Source organism: Chaetura pelagica, unplaced genomic scaffold, assembly GCF_000747805.2.
Source record: "Chaetura pelagica isolate M959 unplaced genomic scaffold, ChaPel_1.0 scaffold246, whole genome shotgun sequence".
Classification (NCBI taxonomy): domain Eukaryota; kingdom Metazoa; phylum Chordata; class Aves; order Apodiformes; family Apodidae; genus Chaetura; species Chaetura pelagica.
The window spans coordinates 1,009,423-1,031,249 of record NW_009953647.1 but is presented as its reverse complement, the minus strand read 5'-3'; the positions used below and the strand labels follow the sequence as shown (position 1 = coordinate 1,031,249).

The window sequence follows — 21,827 nt, the reverse complement described above, 5'->3', positions numbered from 1 at the left end:
AGGAAAATACAGAAAGAGCTAGAAATGCAAGTTTTGATGTGCTCTTCCACTGTCATTAAGGAACTGTGATACATGCCAGGGACTACAGCAGCTTAAATCTCAACTCTTGGTACTCAGGCATAATGTGAGCCAAGCACACAAGCACAGCCACCAGTATTTATGGAGAGGACTCTAACGTGGAGGGAGCCTGTTCATCCACTTGACACATGTAAAATTACGATTCTCCCTTCAGATGCATTTTGTTGTATTTATATTAATCCAATTTTACCTGACATTTTCCCACTTCACTATTCAATACCAGGGCCCTCAACAATCCTTTGTTGTCATCCTTCACATGCACTCTCAGGGATTTAGCCTCATCCTGGGCACCTTGCTACCCGCCTCCCTTCCCAGAGCGCTCAGGCACAGCCCGAGCAGTGCAGCTCCACTGGTGACCACCTCTGCAAACCCACCCCAGCCACCTCCACTCCCTGTGCTGCCATAATAAGCATAAGAAGAGGAAAGGCAGCCCTGTGGACAGTTTACTTTTGTTGAGAATATTTTCAGGGACCTAATCAAATGCCATTTGTAAATGAAATTAATCTACATCAATCCAAGCTTCCTTGCCTACACACTCACTGGTCTCTTCAAAGAGCTCCAACAGATTTTAGATTCATGATTCCTCTCCAGAAAATCTGTGCTGTCACTTCCCCAGTATATCACGGTTCATCATGTGCCCCAATTCCTTCCTTCAGAACAGTTTCTGCTCAGTTGCCTGGCACAGACATCAGGCCTGCTGGTAAGAAGAGGCATAATCATGCTGTGGATTATCACGTTTTTCATGAAGTACAGGGTAGTGGGCACAAGATTTATAATAAACTGTAGTGTCCCTCAGCTGGGCTTGCTTGTGAGAGCCAAGGTAATTTCCAGATGTCTCAGTATTGCAAGATACAAAATTAGAGATAATGACCACTTTGGCTACTGCTGGATCCTCTTTTTGTTTGACTAAAAAAATAACACAGAAGGAAAGATTTGATAAGTTTATTTCTCCTGGGAAAAGACTGAAGTAGGCAGAAATATAAAATTGATAGAGGAGCCTGCCTTCAGAAAGCATCCTGCCTGTGGGGAAAAAAGAATGACTACAGGCAGAAAGTATCACATAAGCAGCAACACTATGCAAAAGAAGGGTTGATATAAAGAGGATTGGAGGGGAGTCATCTGACTCCCAGCATTCCAAAAAATGCTGTCATGTAGCATTACAAAACAATTCCATTGCAGGGCATGTAGAAGAGGAGGCAATTGTGATAAACCATCCTTTTAGCAACACACTAAGATGCACTCCATTTGTTTCCCATAGGCATAAACTCATGTAACATTCACTGAATCTCAAACACTGGAACTTGACTGTCATTGAAATCCAATTTGAATGTTTCTGAGTACAATGAAGAATTCATCGGTTAATCTTTCTGGAGCAGAATAAAGCCCCCATAAACCAAGATGAAATCGTTAGTGACCTGCTAACAGCACTTACACACAAGTCTATAGAGCCAGACAGAATCCATCCAAGGGTACTGAGGGAGCTGGCAGAAGTTCTCTCTGAGCCACTTTCCATCAGCTATCTATCTTGGCTAACTGGGGAAGTCCCAGTTGACTGGAGGTGAGCAAACATGATGCCCATCTACAAGAAGGGCCAGAAGGAGCATCCAGGGAACTACATGCCTGTCAGACTAACCTTGGCACCCAGAAAGGTTATGGAGCAGATCACCTTGAGTGCCATCATGCAACACATACAGGGCAACCAGTTGATCAGGCTCAGTCAGCATGGGTTTATAAAAGGCAGGTCCTGGTTGACTAATCTGATCTCCTATGAAAAGGTGACCCACTTGTGGATGAGGGAAAGGCTGTAGATGTTGTCTACCTAGATTTTAGTAAAGCCTTTGACACTGTTTCTGACAACATTCAGATGGGGGGGGGGAACCATTTTAGTGCCTTTATTTATGTCCCACTGCCCTCTTCGGGTGCTTCCCAGTGTCTCCCCATCATATGCCAGAGAATACCGTGTACACTTCCTTCACATCACCTGCTTTCCTCCTCAGCCAGCCTCCCACAGTCAGTCTGTTCTTCCACCAAATCTTGTGCTTAGTTCTTTCTCTTACTTCACAGGTTTCAAATCCTTCTTATTCCTTCCCTCATCAGACATTTCAAAGACTACTAGCTCAGTGAAAGATGACAAGCTCTGGCCTCTCCCACCCTCTTTTCCCTGCAAATACCTATCTTTATTTTTCTCACTATAACCATTACTGATGCTTTCAAGCTGCTGCCGCTACCCCCTCTGGGGGCTGCTGTGATTTCCTCCTCTTCTCTCTTTTGCAACCCCAATCCTTTCATGTCTTCTGTTCTAAAAGAATACTTATTGTGTTTCAGCATGCTGCCTCTCTGGGACAGATGCCCACTTTGTCTCTGAAAGAGCACCTGGCATGCTGTGGGCATAAACAGTCCAGTAATGGTAGATCTGACATCAAGATTGCAGCAAGGTTGACAGAGAGCAGCAACAGGGAGGCTGCCCTAGGATGGGCCTTAGCAAAACAGATGAAAAATAAAGGATCTTAGAAGTTGCTAGTGATGAAGAATGCCACTCAAAGCCTTACCTTCTCACACCAAGCAGCCTTCCGGCGGGTTACAAGCTCATGCAGCTGGTCACGGAGAGTCATCAGATCTCTGGATAATCTGTCAATGTGCCCAGTCAGACTCTCAGCCCAGGGGCAGCAGGAGGTTGCCTTTGGCAGCTCACTCCTCTCCACATGAGCACCCTGGGACTTGCACGTATTTCCCTCTTCAGCCATATTATCTAACACTGTTTCCTAAAGGAAAAACAAAGTTTATTTTTAGCAGGAGCTAAAATGGCCTCCTCCCCACCTTTCTGGTAATTCATAACTAGGAATTTGCTGCTGCCATCTCAGCATACAGTTGCTCCACAATTTCAGAGTTATTTTGAGAGAGAACCTCATCAGTTCACTATAACATATTTCTAACTTAACAGAAAACTTATGTTGCTAACCTAGCTTCCTTTAGAAAGCACTACATACTGTGAGCTGCTCTCCACTGCACTAAAGCATAAAGTAACACTCATGAGACAGAGATCACGAGTACTGCAGAAGTTCTAAATCTACCTCTTCCCCACAAACTCTGAGGATGGATGCACCTTGGTGGCTTTTTGTAACAAAGTGATGACCAGGATGGAGACACAAGCTTACACTGTTCAGGAGAGATCCACTCTGGCTTAATTCACAGGAAGAGATTTCTAGTCTCATACAAGAAAAGACATGATAAGATAGCCAAGAATGGCAAAAGACACCCTACAAAACCTCCTCTCTCAGTGAGCATCAGCATTGCAAATGGGCATAACTCGACACTGAGTCCAGCAGCTCCTGCTGGGCCAGCTCCTAACAACACAGACATGTTCTGGGCACAGACAGGGTAACACAGTGCATGGGAATAAAACAGAGCTTTTCTGGTCATGTTGTATTTGTTTGTTTTGCTGTAATTTGAAATTCATCAAATGAAAGCATTGCAAAGTAACAGTACTGCAGTCACTTCAGTTCCTGCCCACAACCCTGATCCATTAAATCAGCAATACAAAACACGGGTTAAGTGGAAAAAGAAAATTACTGTATCCTCAAAGCACATCTCATGCCCATACATGTTGCAGCAACTCAGAACAACCACCATCATCATCAAAAGAATACAAAATGGCAAATTCACCATCCAGTCTGTTGAACAATTTAAAAATATGTGCTTGTGAGGTTTTTTTGCAAGTATTTATTTAGGACTTAACTCCAGGAAGCACATTAACACTCAACAGTACTCCCCACACCTTTCAACATGTCAGAGGCAAAGGTTTTAGAAGATACATTGAAACGCCCTAACACTTGCAGTTACATTTTGACTATTTGGAGCCAGACTTCTTGCTAGTGTTGATGCCTTCCAAACAACCACAAGATAGACATATAAAGCAAAAATCACTATATAACTAACGGCAATTTGAATGGCTCTGCATTGGGAAGATGCTTCAAGACAGGTGAGGTAATTTTACACTCCTTTGCCTTGCTTTTAGTGTAGAACAAGGCATATGGGCAATTAACAGTCAGCTCACTGATTCTCTAAAATTTTGTGAACTCATACAGCTAATGTGGGACTCTAAAGAATTGTTTTCAGCAACTGTGAATGGGTAAAAGTTGTAGAGAGAAGTGAGATGGATGGTACAGTTCACACTCAAGCAAGAAATTTTAAGATGCATGGAGAAAGGTTTATTGATTTTCTTATGATCATCCAACACAGTTGAAGGGGAAATTGGCAATTGCAACACATTATTTGGCTGGGAAAAAATGAAGCTGTTTTCAATATCAGCTGCTTGCAAATGTAGTTGTTCTCAAGTCTGCAATAAAGCTTAGGGGCCCTCCGCTGAAAAGCCATTTCATTTTAACAAAATGTACGATTGCTATGTTTAAAAAAACATTAAAGAGATGAAGATCAAACATTTTCATTTGTGTTAACTGTACGAAATTCTGCCACTCTGCCCTGCAATTCCTCAGCTTAGCTGGGTGAATCTCACTCAAGAAAAACAGAAGGATGAAGGAGAACTAAGAAAACACTCCTTACTTTACCAAACATGTTTCCCTTCTTCTCAAGTGCTGTTGAACAGCTAGCTTGCAGCATTTATTTTTGTGGGAAGGGGCCTTTGAAAGTGGTGAGCTATTTCATCATAGAATGGTTTGAGTTAGAAGGGACCTTAAAGATCATCTAGTTCCAACCCCCCTGCATAGGCAAGGACACCTCACACTAGATCAGGTTGCTCAGGGCCCCATCCAACCTGGCCTTGAATGCTTTCAGGGATGGGACATCCGTAACTTCCCTGGGCAACCTGTTCCAGTATCTCACCACCCTTCAGATACTAGAAGGCTGATATAAGGTCTCCCCAGAGCCTTCTCTTCTCCAGGCTGACCAACCCCAACTGTCTCAGCCTGTCCTGGTAGGAGAGGGGCCATGAAGATGATCTGAGAGCTGGAGCACTTCTCTGGACTTTCTCCACAAGCTCCATGTCCTACTTATGTTGGGCACTCCAGAACTCGACAAGAGCCAAGTAAAGGAGGAGAATCATCTCCCTTGACCTGCTGGCCACACTTCTTTTGATGCATCCCAGGACACAGTTGACTTTCTGGGCTGCAAGCACACATTGCTGGCTCATGTTGAGCTTCCTGTCAACCATCACCCCCAAGTCCTTCTCTTCCAGACTGTTATCAATCCATTGTCTACTCAGCCTGTATTTGTGCTTGGGATTGCCCCAACCCAGGTACAGGACCTCACACTTGGCCTTGTTGAACTTCATCCAGTTTACACAAGCCCACCTCTCAAGCCTGTCAAGGTATTTGTTAGACTCAAGAAAGCTGCACCCTTTGAAATTAGTTTGATTCATTACCATCCACTGCCAATAAACTGGTTCCAGTTGCTTCCACTCCAGAAAGGCTTCTAGTTGCATGGTTTCAGACTCCAGAAGCTGCAACATCTAGAGGAAAGGAGACAAAAGAAAAATCTGGTTACATTGGTCACTTGTAAACTAAATGAAATGTGTGTTTGGTCTAAATTACAAAAAGGTGTAGTGGTACATGGGACAACAGTGGGCTGCTTTACAAGAACATGACAGAACCAGCTGCATAAACATGATGTGAAACACTTTTCTCAGCATCACTGATTTATTCCTCACCCCAAATGTGCAAACACCCTCAGCTTTTACATCTATAAACATAAGTTTCCATATTGTTTTGAGGGATCAAAGAGCCACAATTCTGATTATTTCACAACATAGGTGCACGGCCATCTTCAAATCTTCTACCCTTCTTGACTACCAAAATAAGCTCTGTTTCTCCAAGGGCACTTTTTTCATCATTCAATCACTCACCTTTATCAAGCCTGCAAGGCCTAAACACCATCTCTCTTCCAGGCCATGTACATGTTCTCTTAACTAACTCTTACACAGTTGGTCTTTAACTGGGTATCCTCATATTAAATACTGATGATATGTAGCAATATACAGCTACCTCAGCTGGATACCCAATGTATCTCCCACCCATGCTGCTCCTAATTCTGTAGAAAATTCAGAATTCTGTTATTTCCAGTCTCCCCTGCCTCCTCCTTCAAAACTTTTCATCCCTTATTCAGATCAAACACTGAGATGATCTCTGATGCTTCAAAATAGCATGGAAGAACTCTCTCTAAAGATGTCATGTATTTTATAAATTCTCTGATCTGCTACATATGGAATCCCTCCCTTTAACTGAGAGCATTTGAAGGAGAGAGGTTATGTTCTAGCTCTGCAAACTATAGTTTTTTCATCAATATATGCACAACAGGCATGTACACACACATGTATACAGAGAAAGAGACATTAAAAAGCTATATATTTACATAGCAATCAAACAACATCTCGGAAAGACTTCCAGACTAACAAATTAGGTATAAATCAGAGTTTATCAGCTTTAACCATTTCAGTACTGACCATATACTTGAAATGAACAATTTTAACAGCAATCTGACACCCAAGACTTCTGAAGATGACACACAAACAGTACATGGTCTCAAAGAGAATGCTAAGAACCAGATCAGTACCAGTTAAAATCACCTTGTACAGACAAGTATCTTCTGTTAGCTTTGTTGGGTTAAGTTACTTACTACATATCATACCATTTAAGTAACCGTAAAACACGAGTTGACTCCGCAGTTTTATCCTGCTGATATAACTTGAAGACAAGGAAACCAAAGAAAGGAACACAGTTTGTAAGAGTAACTGCTGGAAATTATGAGCAGTTTGCTCTAAAACACTGCTGAATCCCAAATACAATTATTAGACATTTGTTTGCACAACTGACACTTGGCATTACACTTCATGACCCTGCTAGTTTCAAGCTCAGCTGGTATATGGAAGGTGGAAGAATGGTTTTCTGATTCCTTTTTTGTTTCCTTTTTTTTTCCTAGCTTTATCTATAGCACAAGTGGCTCACAATATGCCACCCAATGCTGGCCATAAAAACCCAGCCAAAAAGTTTATTAAATATTCAGGCAACAGCTAAGTTAGTGATTTTAAGTAGCACTGTAATGTGGTCATAAGCTGTGTGTGACTGCATTGTGAACACCTTGTGACATCTAAAGAGGGCTGAAGGTTGGAATGGGGAGCTTTTCCTATAATGGTAGGAGTTGGAAGGGATCCCTGGAGACCATTTTGTCCAACCCCCATTCCAAAGCAGGACCATCTAGGGCAGGCTGCACAAAAACATGTCCAGGCAGGTTTTGAAATAGCAGGAGACTCCACAACCTCCCTGGGCAGCCTGTTCCAGTGGCTTCATCACCCCTAGAGTAAAGAAGTTTATGTTCATGTTGAGGTGGAACTTTGTGTTCCTGTTGTTGTCCATTGCCCCTTGTCCTATCACAGGGCATGACTGAAAAGAAACTGGCCCACTCTTCTTGATACCCACCCTTCAGTTATTTACATACATTAACAAGATCCCCTCTCAGTCTTCCCTTCTCCAGACTAAACAGCCCCAGGTCTCTCAGCCTTTCCTCATAAGACAGGTGTTCCAGTCCCTTCATCATCCTCATGGCCTGCCAATGGACCCTCCCTAATTTATCCCTGTCCCTCTTGAACTGGGAAGCTCAGAACTTGACACAATACAAAAAAAAAAATCTTAGTAAAAATAGTAATTTTCTTTAGTTTTAGTCTGACTAGAGGAGCTCCTGAATTTAAAAGAAGCCACACACCACTTGTTTTCAGATCATGAATGAAAGGATATGGTTCTGAAACTTCACCAAACCTGTAAATGATCTGTTGGAGTTAAGTGACCTCAGGAACAATCAAAGCTCCTCATCTCAAGCCTTTCAGGATCTTCAGCTTTTGGGTTGTTTGGGGGTGGAGGGGCTATGAATTTTTTAAATTATTTTTTTAAGGGCTCCACTAGTTATGCAATATTTGAAAGCATTCTTCTGACTCACCTACTTATGGCATGCTCACCTTTCACTAAAGTATTACCACCTTCAGAAATATCAGGCCAGCAACTGTGTGCTAGATTGTTTCAGCCGTAAAGCAGTAATGGGATGACTACACAGCTCATCCTAGGAGGACAGTTTTCAGCCTAGTTGGAATTTAACGTGACAGCACTAGGCAGCCTGCAATAGCCAACATTTGAGTTTCTGTCCTGAGGGACTGAAGACACTGTTCCTGGATGCCAGTTTTCTCTGCCATCTTTTATATGAGCCTTGCAAGACTCTGATGTTATTGTAGCATGGAGAATAAAGCAGAACACAATAGAAACTAATGTACTACAAATATCCTTGAGAAACCTTAGCAAAAACCTTAAAAAAAAAAAAGTTCAAGGAAGGGACAGGACAATGGGCTGTATGTCTGCATGCCAGGAATTTGGTCACAAGGACAGCCAGGGGTGACAGGCCTTTGTTGAGACACCCGTACTTAGCAAATGAGCAACTATCTGTATCAGCCAGCTTCTTTTCTCCAACCTTCTTCCTTCACTCAAGCATCTCAGGAGCATTTATTGCTGGTTAAACTCTGCATTTTGTGACTCGAAGGTCAATGGTGTACATGTTCTTAGGTCACTCATTGCAGTCACAGCACAGCTAGTATTTCAGCTGTACTTGCAATCGAGGAAAACAAAGCCCAAATTGTACCTCTGCATTTTCCCCAAATACAGGACCTTTTCTTACACATTTAGTACCTAAGTCCACAAAGAGATGCTTTTACATATGATCAGCAGTTCCACTTCTGTTGCCACAGAAAATGCAAGAGAAATTTGCAAGCTGCAAGTAAAGCTGCCTGCCCATTTTCATTGACCTAAGGGCCAAGATGTTGTCATTCCTCCTATTGAAATTTAAAGACTAACATCTGCAGAAGAGCATTAATTTTGTCTCATGAACAAAGTGAAGCAGCAAGTAAAAAATGTGCCTCACGTGGACGTCTAAATGATGCTTAGGGATAACATAAGAAAATTGTCTTTCCCTCCATGCAAAATTAAGACAAGAAAACCAACTTCCTTCATTCTTCTGGAAAAAGTTATTGCTCTAAAATACATACACTGAGAGAAGAAATAATGACAAATTCAAATTGCAAACCTCTGTGGAGAAGTAATTCCATAATGAATGCTGAGAGCAAACACTTTGCAGTAACAACTTCCCTAAACCACGGTAAAGAAACCATCAGTGGTGCAAACAACTTGCAAGCAGCAGCTTTGCTATAGAGGCTAAACTGTGCTTAACTGAGCTGTCTCAGAGCCAGCTGCCAGGAAACCTCAGAGTGATGCAGAAGAATGCAAACTCTGTAAAAAACAAGCCTCACTTCCTCTGACATGCAGCTGTGATCTCCAAAGCCAAACATCCCACATCGAACACAGTTCACGGAACTTCTGAAACTTCAGCTGCAAAAATCATAGGTGACAACACCTTCTAAGTGGTTTTGGATACTCGACAGGAGACCAAAGTTGAGTCCTCTTTGGTATCCACAATCTAACCCACACCAAAAAATTATTTAAACATATTTGTAATTACTTTTTCTGTTGAGATATTAATCTTTTTCCTATCATTTACTAGCATATTGCTAAATTCACTGATGCCTACAGACAGTTACAGAAATCAATATTTAATAATTTGCACCATAAAGCATCCTTTTCATAGGCTCAGTTCCAGAGAGCTCTCTGCAACAAGTATTTAATCTCTTATGCCAATAGATCATAATTCAACTACCAGATCACTGGCAAAAGTATTTTTAATAAAAAATTTCTCTACCTAAGCATTCAGAAAATCATCCTATTGCTAGACAGACAAAAAAAAAAAAAAGTGGCCTTTCAGCAATAAATTGTTTCTCATCTCATTCATAGGCTCAGTTCCAGAGAGCTCTCTGCAACAAGTATTTAATCTCTTATGCCAATAGATCATAATTCAACTACCAGATCACTGGCAAAAGTATTTTTAATAAAAAATTTCTCTACCTAAGCATTCAGAAAATCATCCTATTGCTAGACAGACAAAAAAAAAAAAGTGGCCTTTCAGCAATAAATTGTTTCTCATCTCAAACAAAATATTGCTGATTGATCAACTCTTCACATATGACTGTAGACAGAAAACTTGTGTTGGACTCCAGATCCCTGCAAACCTCACTCCAAATGTCAGCATCTCAATTATGACTCAAGGCTCTAGACAGGGTTGGCTTAGTATAAAAGCTTATATGGGGAAAGTATCAAGAGACTACTTCATACATTTAATAGGAAATGGCTTTACCCCACTTCAAATTTTGGTAATACGAATACTACACTTCTGAATATCTAAGAACTGCAGGAGAAAAGAAAAGTAGACAAGTTACTCCCAAAAAAATGCAAAAAGTCTTTAGAAAGCTAACCAAGTAACAGATGAAATTAACACATTACAACACAGCTTTATCTCTACTACCAATACAAAACTCCAACCATCACAAGATGGATTGTTCAGAAAGGCTTCTGAATGACAAAAGTAGATGAGAACTTCTCCTACCATCAGCTAAGGACCCTGCAGGGACCTTGACTGAAACACCAGCAGGGATGGGGAAAGACCTTCTGCAGCTCCAGAAGCAGGTATTTCTGCATCTGCCGAGCATCATCTATTTTGGAATTGCCATAGTATTTTTATCTTTGTGGTGTAGACTGTAAGGGAAAACAGGACTTGAATCTTCTGAAGAAGATAAAATACATAAAATTCAAAACACAGCAGCTTTGGGTGGATGAGTGTTCCAGATGCTTGGATGTGTGCAAAGCCTCTAACATCCAGAACAAAATGTGACTTTTCCACTCACCAATGCCAGTTTCATATTCCCACAGCTCAAACTTCAATTGAGCTCAGTTTTACATTGCTGAGAGCAGGGAATCAAACCACTACTTAAAAACTTAAGTGACAAAGATCATAATGATATTTGTGGAGGGATTCAGAAAACAACTGTTTAAAATTAAATTGAAATACAGTTGAATTTAAAGCAAACAAAATGAGACACTTGGCACATAAAAATTGTACTACAGCTTGCACATTGATAGGCAATTAACTAGGATGTATGAACAATGACATTAATTTGCAGAGGAGCAGGTCAATGAATGGGGGCACTTTGCATTCTTCCCTGTGGAAATGGCACATGTTAAAACAGGGGAAAATAGATCAGGAAAAAAAAGACTAAAGTACAAGTTTTATACTTTAAATCAAGATATATAAGAATGGAAAAGATACACATTTTCTTCCCCAAAGGTACCACTTGGGTGCCCAACTTGACATGCCTCAAAAGCCAAATTTTCAGGCAGTACCTTTAGCTGAATACATGCCCAGTTGAAGCACATCCAGTAGGTACCAAAACCATCAAAATTTACATCAGAGAAATCTCAGTCTGAGGATTTCAAAGGAAAGCAGCAAATTGTATCACAATAGTGCTTGACAGCTGTTCATATTGTGCTACCAACCAGAACCCCCATTTAGCTGATACTAAAAAAGACCATTAGTCATGTGCTTTTATTCAGACTCTGTATGAAGTACAAAGCACTATCCACCCTCACTTCCCCTCCATATACTTGCCCATTTTCCTATACTTTTTAACAAACCACAAAAAAATCACACAGACATCAACAGGAACAAGCAGTTCCTAATTTACTTTTTTAATTCATCTGAATTCAGAATTGATGCTACACTTCTGAACAGTACCAATATCCTGGTTTCTGAATGTTTCCACATTGGATGTTTCTACCCCATGAAGTGCTCAGTGTAGTAGGAGCATTTCTTTCCCTTTGCCTGTGCGTGTTATGACTACTAACTGCAGCAGGGGAACTAACCTTTTAGGTTTTACCATTGCCTCTTTATTATCCCATCCATCCTTGCTGCCAGCTTATTATATCCACCTACTGTGTCCTTCTTTGACATCATTATCTTGCATTTGGCAGTGAATAGAGAAACACACTATCCTTGTACAAAACCAAAGAAATGCCTTTTCTTTTACCCCCTATCAGCCTGTATTGCAAACACCTAGTAAGCCACAAGGGGTTGGCTTTTTTTCTTCCTTTGAGCTTTAATACTGTCTCTTCAAAATAAAAGACTATATAGCACAAGTTGTGCACAAGTGGTATCTTAAAATTCTGTGGCTGTTTTCAGTATGGGCTCATCTATTCTCACTGACTGCCAGTCCCAAAGGCCACACTAGGCTCCCAAGCTTCCTTTTCCCTCCTGGTCTATTCCCTGCAAGAACAGGGGCTTGGAGGTTCAAGTGCCTCCTCAGCACAGACTTTTCCATGAGTGCCTGCTCCCTACCACCTTCTTTGCCTACTAGTTTGTAAGGACCAGGTAGTCCTTAACCCAGAACTGGATGAGCAGTGACATCCAGGGCCTTCTCAGTTCTGCTTCAAGGGACAGCTTGTCAGGGATGGAGTTTCACAGCTTCACCTGCACTCCCACAGCACCACCAGACATACACCATGACTAGGGCTGGCTTGTAGAGCATCCACAGCAACAGAAACACAACTTAGCATTAGAAAAATATGAGTGTTAAATAAAGCCTAGCTCTCACCCAAAGACAGAAAAGAAAACAAAAAACAGCTTCCACCATTGGAGGGAGACCCAACAGCACACAGAATCACCACAGATGTTCATGTTAGTTAAACAATGAATTTAAAAAGTTATGTGACATGCAAATTAATCTAAGCTTGCCCGCTTGAGTACAGCTTCTCAAAGCCAAGCTCTTCTTTGAAAAGCCAGAGCCAATCATGCATGCAGTTTTTTTCATACATTTTAAAATATGCATTATTGACTAGAGAAACCACTAATTTAAAGTCTGCTACAGTCTCCCTGCTGTCAATTCCTTTCTCTTGGTAGTCTCTTAACACAGTTCTTTAGATTAAGTGGCAAACATATTTAAGAAGACCCACAAATGCAAAACCACTCGCAAAGCATGAGTAACAGCTGATTTTATAACTCTATTTCCTCAGCTATTTAAAAAAAAACACCAAAAAATCCACAAAAAAACACCCACACCTGCCAGTAGATTCAAGTTAACATTATGGGCATATTGCACATTAGGTTTAATTTTTAAAGGCTAAAAAAAATAGCTCTACCACTCTCCTCCCAATCTGAGCTGCATTGTCACCTCTGAACAGATTTCATTTCAGCTCAGCTTTTCAGCAATAGTTCAACTGTGACCAAAACCATTGCAATTTATGAATTGAACTGTGGTTTGTTCTTTAACTAGCAAGAGGCTGGAGAATGCAGTGGTCCTGTTGTGCTTGACTTTAAGGATGAGTTAAGTGTCTTTTTGATGCAGTGACGGATACAGGACCACAGAGGTCTCAGCAAGGCATCAAAAGGCATCATAGCCCTGTGGCACTTCAGGATCAGCCTTCATCAATAGTCATACTTTAGCACAGGAGAAAAGTGACAAGCCTGGTGTCCTTTTGCTGTTAGAAGCTGATAACTGGTTTCTCTTCTGGATGAAAACCACAGTAATGACTTCAGTGTGCTGGCCAAAAGTAGCTGAGCTGAGGCAGCTTGCTCCTACCACTGGGTCTGTTAGCACTTCCACACAAAAAAAAAAGATCCAATGCCAACTGATGACAAAGTACCTAAGCCTTGTCACTCCAGCTTGCTGATTCCAGCTGCATTGACTCAGGTAGAACTACATTATAGTATCCCACTGTCACTGTCATCATCACAGCATTCAAATTACAGTAAGTACACCATAAAACAAACAAAAGTACAAAAGCAGCAGTGAAACTCTGTACCACCCTGTCACTTTTTCTGTCACTGGCAATCACAACCAAGTTTCCATATCAGTCAAGCCACACTGTACACTTCCTACCTCATGCGGAACATATCTACTGTGTTTCAGAGATATCTTCCTTTCTTATGGTGTAGGAGACTAAGGTATTGCTGCTACACAGTCCAACAATTTATTGGAGTCCATGATGAACCACTGTATCATTTTTCAAGGACCAAGAACTCTACCTGCTTGGTCAATAAAATGTACTAAGTAATAACTCATCCCAAAAGAATGGTGATGGCAACTCCAGAACTGCAGCCCTATTAACTCCTTTTTTTTTGTATGGGTAAGTTTAGCTGAAGGCAATATCAATGACAAATTGCAGCCTGGGGAAATCTTCAGATCAAGGTAATAATGCCATAAGGTAGAATTATTTGCTTTAGGGTTGCTATATAATGCTGCCACTTCTTCCAATGGGACACTAATTGTAGCCAGAGGCCACCTTGCTTAAAAAATATCTAAAGAAATATTTTAGCACTAAAACTGTCTGAAGTAATAAAAGGATAAAGCATCCTTCCCAAGAAGGGGCACGGAGAAAGCGAAATCAGGTACGGAGTTAAATAACTACATGATTCATGGCTGGGTGACAAGCTATTGCTTGTCAGCTGAAGAAGCTGGTCTCATGGTAGCACTGTCAGCTGCTGAGCAGAACCACATAGGTGGGCAGGGACCTCAGGAGGCCTCTGATCCAATCTCATGCTTAAACCTGGGTGCTCAGGGCTCTGCACAGCAGGTCCTGAATACCAACAGACATGTCACCCCTTTTCTGGCATCTGGTTCCAGAGTTTGACCACTCTCATGTCATTTTTTCCCTTTATATGTGGCCAGAATTTCTCTTCCAATTTGTGTTTGTTGCCCCTTGTCCTGTTCCAGTGCACCTTTGAGAGCATCCATACTCCAGCCCTGGCCACCTCAGTGGCCTTACTGGACTTACTCCTTTATGCCACTGTCCTTGTGTTGGGGAGCCCAAAGCAGACACCTATTACTCAGTCTCACAGGCAGAGGAACAGGATCTCACTCTTTGCTACAACAGCTGTACTCCTGCTATCACAGCCTTTGCTACCTGGGCACACTGCTGGCTCCTGGGCAATTTCTTCTCCACCTGGACCCCAAGGGGTTGGTCTTCTTTGCAAAGCTGCTTATTAAGCAGTCACTTCCCAGCCTATTCCATTGCAGTTGGTTATTCCAACCCAGATGCAGGCCTTTGCACTAGCCTTTACTGAGCTTTCCAAGGCTCCTCTCAGCTAATTTCTCCAGCCCACCTCAGTCCCCCTGAGCTGCCATGCTGCCTCCAATGTACTCACTGGTATGTCCAATCTGGTATTGTCCACACACTCACTGGTGCTGTGCTCCAGCCCATCATTTGAGCCATGAATAAGACGATAAACAGTACTGGCCCAACAGCTGGTCCCAGAGTGACGCCACTAACAACCAGACACCAACTTGAGTTCAGCAGTCCAAACCATTTTCCACTCTCTTATCCAACCTAATGAACTTGGCTATAAGGATATCAGGATTTTCCTTTAGTGATATATAAACACATACATTCTCTGCCTCTATGTGCCTTCCTCAAAGCTCTTTAGTTACATGCTCCTCACACCTTCTGGGATGGGACACTCCAGGCTGCTTTGAAAGGGAAATTCCAGCAGGATGTGAAGAGATTGTGGAGGTGGAAAGTGCCTGTCCCAGAGCAGGCAGAACTGAACCAGCCAGTAACAGCAGGCATCAGATGAACAGAAAACCATCTGATGTTGCAGACAGTTGCAGGGAAGTAGAAACAGAGGAAATTGTTTTGATCATATTCATTCTTTGAGATTCAAAGCAGTTTATCTCCTGCAGTTGCTTCTTTCTTTCTTTCTACAGCATGAGAAAGAGTCACTCTGTAAGTTTCTAGCCTCTCCAACCTCCCTAAATGAACTCTCCCACAGGTACTCATTCACCCATTCTCCTGTCACTATTCCCCAAACTTCCCTGGCCTCCAGCTGCTTCCTGGTTCTGGATAGTCATTGTCCATCCAGGCAGGATCTGGAAGCCAAGCCCTACTGCTTCTGGAGTTGGGGTAAAACCTCCAGCAGCAGCAACACAATAAGGACATGCAGGGAAGTTCAGGAGAAGAATTCCTCACCCAAGACAACTGGTTCTCTGTCTGCCCCAACATGAGACCACAACAAGCATCCAAAGTCAAGTAATTTATATTTAACTTTTTTTCAAAGTCATCACTACTAAAATTGACTTGAACCTGCCTTAGAAATATCAATATACATTAACTTGCACAATTTGATTGCTCCTACAGAGCCCAGCTGGCCAGAGGTTTTTACTTTCTTAAGAAGGATCAGGAACCCAGCTACAAGCAGACACCATCTAAAAGTAGCTTTGAAGCCATTTGACCCCTGTAATCTTTCTTGATTTACATGGATGACAAGGGTCACATTGTTCTGCCCCATTTTTGCAAATGAGTACCTGATCCATTGCTTTCAAAAGGTTTTAATAACCACTATAGCAAACCATGTTTTATATGATAAATGTCAGCAAATGAACTGCAAACCAATTGCCTACTGTATTTTGGAAGGAAAATGACATGGCAGCCCACCCCCTCCTTCAGGAGAATGAATCATTAAAAAAAGGCAGGAATAAAAGTCTTTGTTCCTGCCACACAGCATGGGGTGGGCAGCACATGCTGTCACTGACAGTTCCTTTGCTTTCTTAATGCTTATTTCTTTCCTTGAGATGAAATGTGAGAAGGAAAAATTATATCTGAATCACTGAGAGTTTTTTAATATAATTTTTAAATTGTAATCTCAATAGCTTTTCTCCTACTCTACAGGAAATACATAACAACCACCATAACAATCACCCCATTTGTGAGACAGTATCCATTGCTGTCCCAGCAACTGTAAGGAGGGGTTCTCATGTACACAACCAGAAGAAACAAAATACAACAGTTTTTTCCAATTTCAATAAACTTCAATGTACCAAGCTTCAAACCAACAGAAAAACAACAGTAAATAGTAAGTGCTCTGGATTTTAAAGGCAATCTAGGTAGTCCTACTAAGAGGTTGAAAACACTTCAACGTATTCAATGTGCTGAAAACACTCAAACACAAGGAAAATGTGAGTTTTCCATTACAGCTCGTCCTCCCTGCAGGCTCTGAAACTCTGCTCATCCCAGTGTAGCAGATGCCACCACGCACAGCACCACAGCAGGCACTCTGCTCCTGACATTACACCACCAGAGCTACCTAGAGAGAGAAAAAAAAAAAATAAATACATCTTTCAACCAATGTAACCAATGCAACGGGGGTTTAAAGCCAGTTCTTTGCTCTGTCATTCAGCTTACTGATATCAGGGTACACAGGGACAAACAGCAGCTAGGGTAGGACTCTTGGACAGGGCCAGCAAGCCAGTATCACTGCCAAGCTCCTGTCTCTGCTCATCATACAGCAGCACAGAGGCTGTATTTCGTTTGAGCCTGCAGGTGACCTTCATATTAAATCCATCCTTACAGCCTCCACTTTCTTATTTGAACCACCACCACCAAAAATCGAATGCTCCAGATCTTTCAGCTCCCTTGAGCTTTCTTGAGCCTCCAGGCCTTCTGCATTTAGGTGCTGGAACATCATATATAATTCAGTATGTTACTAGATATGCTCTCCTCTGCAATATTAATATGTCAGCTCCCATGTTAGTTCTCACAGATCTGACTACCATGCATGTAAAATGTCTAAGCTACTGTGGCTGGAACAACATCACAAAACATGAAGTAATTTAACAGGGGGGAAAAAAGCCTTGGCTTTGACTGGCAGTATTATTCAGAGCACATGGCAATAACTATGTTTTACACTTTACATGTGCAATCCAGCAAGGTAACTTGTAAGGTTGGAAACAAGCATTCAAAGTTAAAAACCACCAGAATTACAGCTGTCTAAACAACACTAATTTGACCATCCCATGTATACAAGGTCTAGAATTATGGGACCAAAGTATTTCCCTTCATAATCTGTCTCACCAAGGGCATAGAATGGCTGATGCTCACTCTACGAGCTGTTCCCTTTTTCCTTAAAATTGCATATTATTCTGTCTATTCAGAGGAAAGCCATGGATTTAGTTGTCACACATCATTCAAATCCCATTCTGAAGACACAATTTTTATCTTCCGCATAAACAAGTTACCTTTCCTAATGACCCATGTGAGATGAGAAGATAGTACTATTGTAATTTTACAAATGGGAAATAAAAGCAAAGAGATGAAAGTAAAATGCTTCAATTTATTTTGGGTGCCCTAAGACTTCTAAGACCTGAGCTTCAGAGAATTTAAAAATTACTCTAAAGCACTTCATGGATCCATCAAGCCAGCACAACTCAACAACTTGCAGAGATGCTTTAGGTAGTTTTGAGTTAACTCCTGAGCCTACAAAGCCATGATACACTGCCCCAGCTGATCAGCCCCAGTGGAAGAAGCTGGCTCAGGCTGCACCAACACCCACCACTTCCTCATTCTAGGATCCAGTCTAATCCTTCAGCACAGCAGTGCACTGCAAGGACCTGGTATGCTGCCTGCACTGTTGAGACTCTTGAAGTGGTCCAAGCAGAGGTCCCACCAAACTCAGTAGAAGCTAGAAAGACTCAACATTCTCACAGATTAGATCCCTGAGCATCAACCTGGATGCAAAAAAAAATAAATGGGAAACACCCCATCAGGAAACCACCATGGAAAGTCTGGTTTAAGTAACTTAACTTGCGATGAGGAATTTAAGAACCTGAAGGCAGAGAATATTGAATCTCTCCAGGACAAAGCTTCACTGCCTCAGCAAAGTAAGGCTTCCTTCCTTTTCCAACAGTTCTCCCACTCTTACTGCTACTTCTTCACCTTCATCAACTGCTTTCTTCACCACAGCTCTGCCTCAGAAACAAAACATTCTGTACTCTGAAAAATACAATAGTTCTAGGATAAAATACCCTAGTAAACACACTTAAAAGTAATGCTACTAATGTTGCACCACATCGTCTTATTCTAATTTAATCTATTATTTGGTTTTGTTTGTTTTTAAAAAGATACTTTTAAAAATTCCTTCTGCAGCAGCAGAAATTCCCATTGTTCATGTGCAGGATCAGATTCTTGGGTCAACAGACTAACTATCAGCAGTGATAGGCTGTCCACAGAACTGTTGTTTGTCCATCAGAAGGTGATGACATTTTTCTGCAGGTAGGAAATTTCTTAGAATCCCATAGGGAACAAGACAGTGATTCAAGTCTCTAGACAGACTCACCTTCCCATTCATAGTTCCCTGACCTAACTCTCCTCTCCAGTCTTGACCTTTCATTTTCAGCCCCTTCTATTGCAGTCTCTCTTCAGTGCCTCACTTGGTCTCTTTTAATCCAGATAGTCTGATTTTCACATTGCCAGAGCCACCTTGCCTCCCCACTGCCCTCATGCAGGCTTCTTGTCCAGCTTCTAACGTCACTGAACAAGAGCCAGAGCAAAGAGGCTCTTCACTTTCCACCCTACCCCTTTCCTCTGTGTGTCCAGAGCTAATTATGTGCCCAGTCTGCAGCCCCTAACACAGTCAGTCCATGTTCCCTGTGTTCTTTAATGAATAATATTGGAATGGCTTAGCAAAAGCAAGCTAAAAACAGGAAGAGAGGAAAAGCTGAACACTGTAAAAGGGTAAAGCATCTCTTGTTTTTATTCAAAGTGCTGTGGTGAACACAATTATGCAAATTTAAAAAAAACTTGTCATAATTGACCTTTTCAAAACATGCATGTCCAAGGGTCTAACATACACTGGTGAACCCTGAAATTTATTAAAGGTCTAGAACTTTTCATTTCATCATTAAAGAACTTATTTAAGATGCATCCAGGAGTAATTATCAATGAAAAACAAACCTGCTTAAAAACAGGTACAAATTTTGATGCATTTGGTTAAGAAAAACCTGTGCCTTGAAGTTTAGTAAAAGAAAAAAAATTGTTCTTGCTACAGAATCTATCAACTCACTTATTGATCTGAAAATTCAACAATGCCAGAATCCCAAGATTCTGGTCATCTGAAGCCATGTAAGCAGCTTTAGTAAATGGTCAGGAGTCACTACGGATTCCAACTAAGTTTATTCTGTCAGTCAGCAGAGTAAGTCTAAAATCTCATTGTGTTTATATCCTTTGGGGCTCTCAGCTGTCTTTTCTGCCCTACTGCTCCAAGAACTGTGTCACAGGCCTTTGTATTCCTTTGGGCAAGATTGCTCTCCACCTTTCCAATCTCATTCACAACAACACAATGTCTCTCCACCTTGGAAACTGGTTCGTGCTACAGCCTTTTCATAAAGAACTCATACAATGCCTGGCATTAATGCCTAGTAAAAAGAATATCCATGAAGATTTCTGTGGAGTCAAGACTGGCCAATGAGGGATTTCAAGACAGAACATGCACAGAAAACAACAAAAGTCCCCCACATTTTCACAAATATTCACAAGCCCCAGTGCAATTACTCTTGAACATTATGCTGTATTTTTTATGCAGGGTCCACTTGAGCAATTTCAAGTATTTTTTTTTCCTTTCAGGAGACTGAAACATGATGACAAACAGGCAAAGCTGTCCTTCATTAGAATGATAGTTACAAGAAGAAATACTGATCCTGTTCCATGACAGAAATGACAGAACTATGACTTTTACCGAGGGAATGAAGCAATGAACATAAAAAAGATGAGGGTTACATCAAACAGAATTAGTTGCCACAGCATCACAGAAGATAATGAATCTACAATTTATACCAATGAAAGCAGCTTGTCCTTGAAGCTCAAGGTCATGTTTTCAGAAACAAGCAAATTTGTAGGGGGGGTGGAAGTTGTGGGAATGTGCATGCAGTACAAGCCTCTCTGCTTCCTGAATTAAAACTTCTACACAGCAGCATCAGAGACCATATAGCATCAGTATGATTTTTTTTTTTTTCCATTGGTACCTATACTCTGAGAAATGTGTTGGCTCAACTGCTTCTTGTACAACAGATGGAAAGACATCACAAAATATCAGATGGTCCCCTTCCAGGCTCTGTGAAATTCAAATAAGGCCCCTGCCATACAAGACCATAACAGGGTTGATTGCAGAAATACTGCATAATAGCACAGGTCTGTGTCAAATCAGTAATGTGACACAGTGTCAAGCTTAGTGGCCAGGTTTTAACTGCTTGTTTTCATTTAGCACCTGGCTTCAGGATCTGTAACCACCAGGAACATTTCATGGAGTCCAAAACAAACAACACAAGGACACCAAATACAGCCAGGCACACAGCAGCTGGAATTATCCTGCTGCATTTAATTTCATTTTCATCCAAGATGGTTGGCAACTTAGGACCCATTTCTGGTGAAAGTGCAATAAATACCACAGCACTTATTCAGTAACCAGCAGAATAACTTGTATTCAAGAACGTATTTCATCTTTGCTGCTCTGCCTTCACATACATTCCAGGAGGTGGTGCTGTCACTTGGACAGCAATGGACCAAACACTCACATGCTGCTTCTGCACTGATTACTGGTTGATGCACTGGTTGATATTACCATTTAACATGCCAATGCAAATTAAATATTTCAGCAGATCAGGAGGACTTTAAGCAAGAAGTACCCAAGCCCACACGTGCATGCACATGATACAAAATCGAAGATGCAGATTTTCATGCAAAGTAACTACTGAATGCATGCTCAACATCTTGGAAAATTGCAAGCCTATCAGTTCCTAATGCTCCCAATCGGCATGTACTTGTTCAGAAAAGAACAGAAGCTCATTAGTTCTTTGCATGCATTCAAACCTATGGGCTGTTGTGTCACCCATCTGTGACAATCATCTGGGACAGAGCTTCTAAATGGAAACTGCCATAAGATTTAGGGTCTGCAATCAACTTATTTTGCAACTTGATCATTTACCCCTTGAATGTTGCAGTAAGAAAAGTCCCTCTGACTGAAGGAAGCAATACACATATTATACATTAGCTTCC

General features: G+C 41.4%; 1 protein-coding gene across 1 annotated transcript in view; it reads right to left on the bottom strand.

The window, feature by feature from the left end:
- Positions 1–21,827, bottom strand: part of LOC104390725 (chromosome unknown open reading frame, human C14orf80) — a 72,349-nt gene that overhangs the window by 16,531 nt on the left and 33,991 nt on the right. The window contains exons 7-8 of the mRNA XM_009999918.1: positions 5,456–5,542; positions 2,628–2,840 (exon numbers count right to left, since the gene is read on the bottom strand). Coding sequence (XP_009998220.1) covers positions 2,628–2,840; positions 5,456–5,542 — 300 coding nt within the window. The remainder of the gene's footprint in view (positions 1–2,627; positions 2,841–5,455; positions 5,543–21,827) is intronic.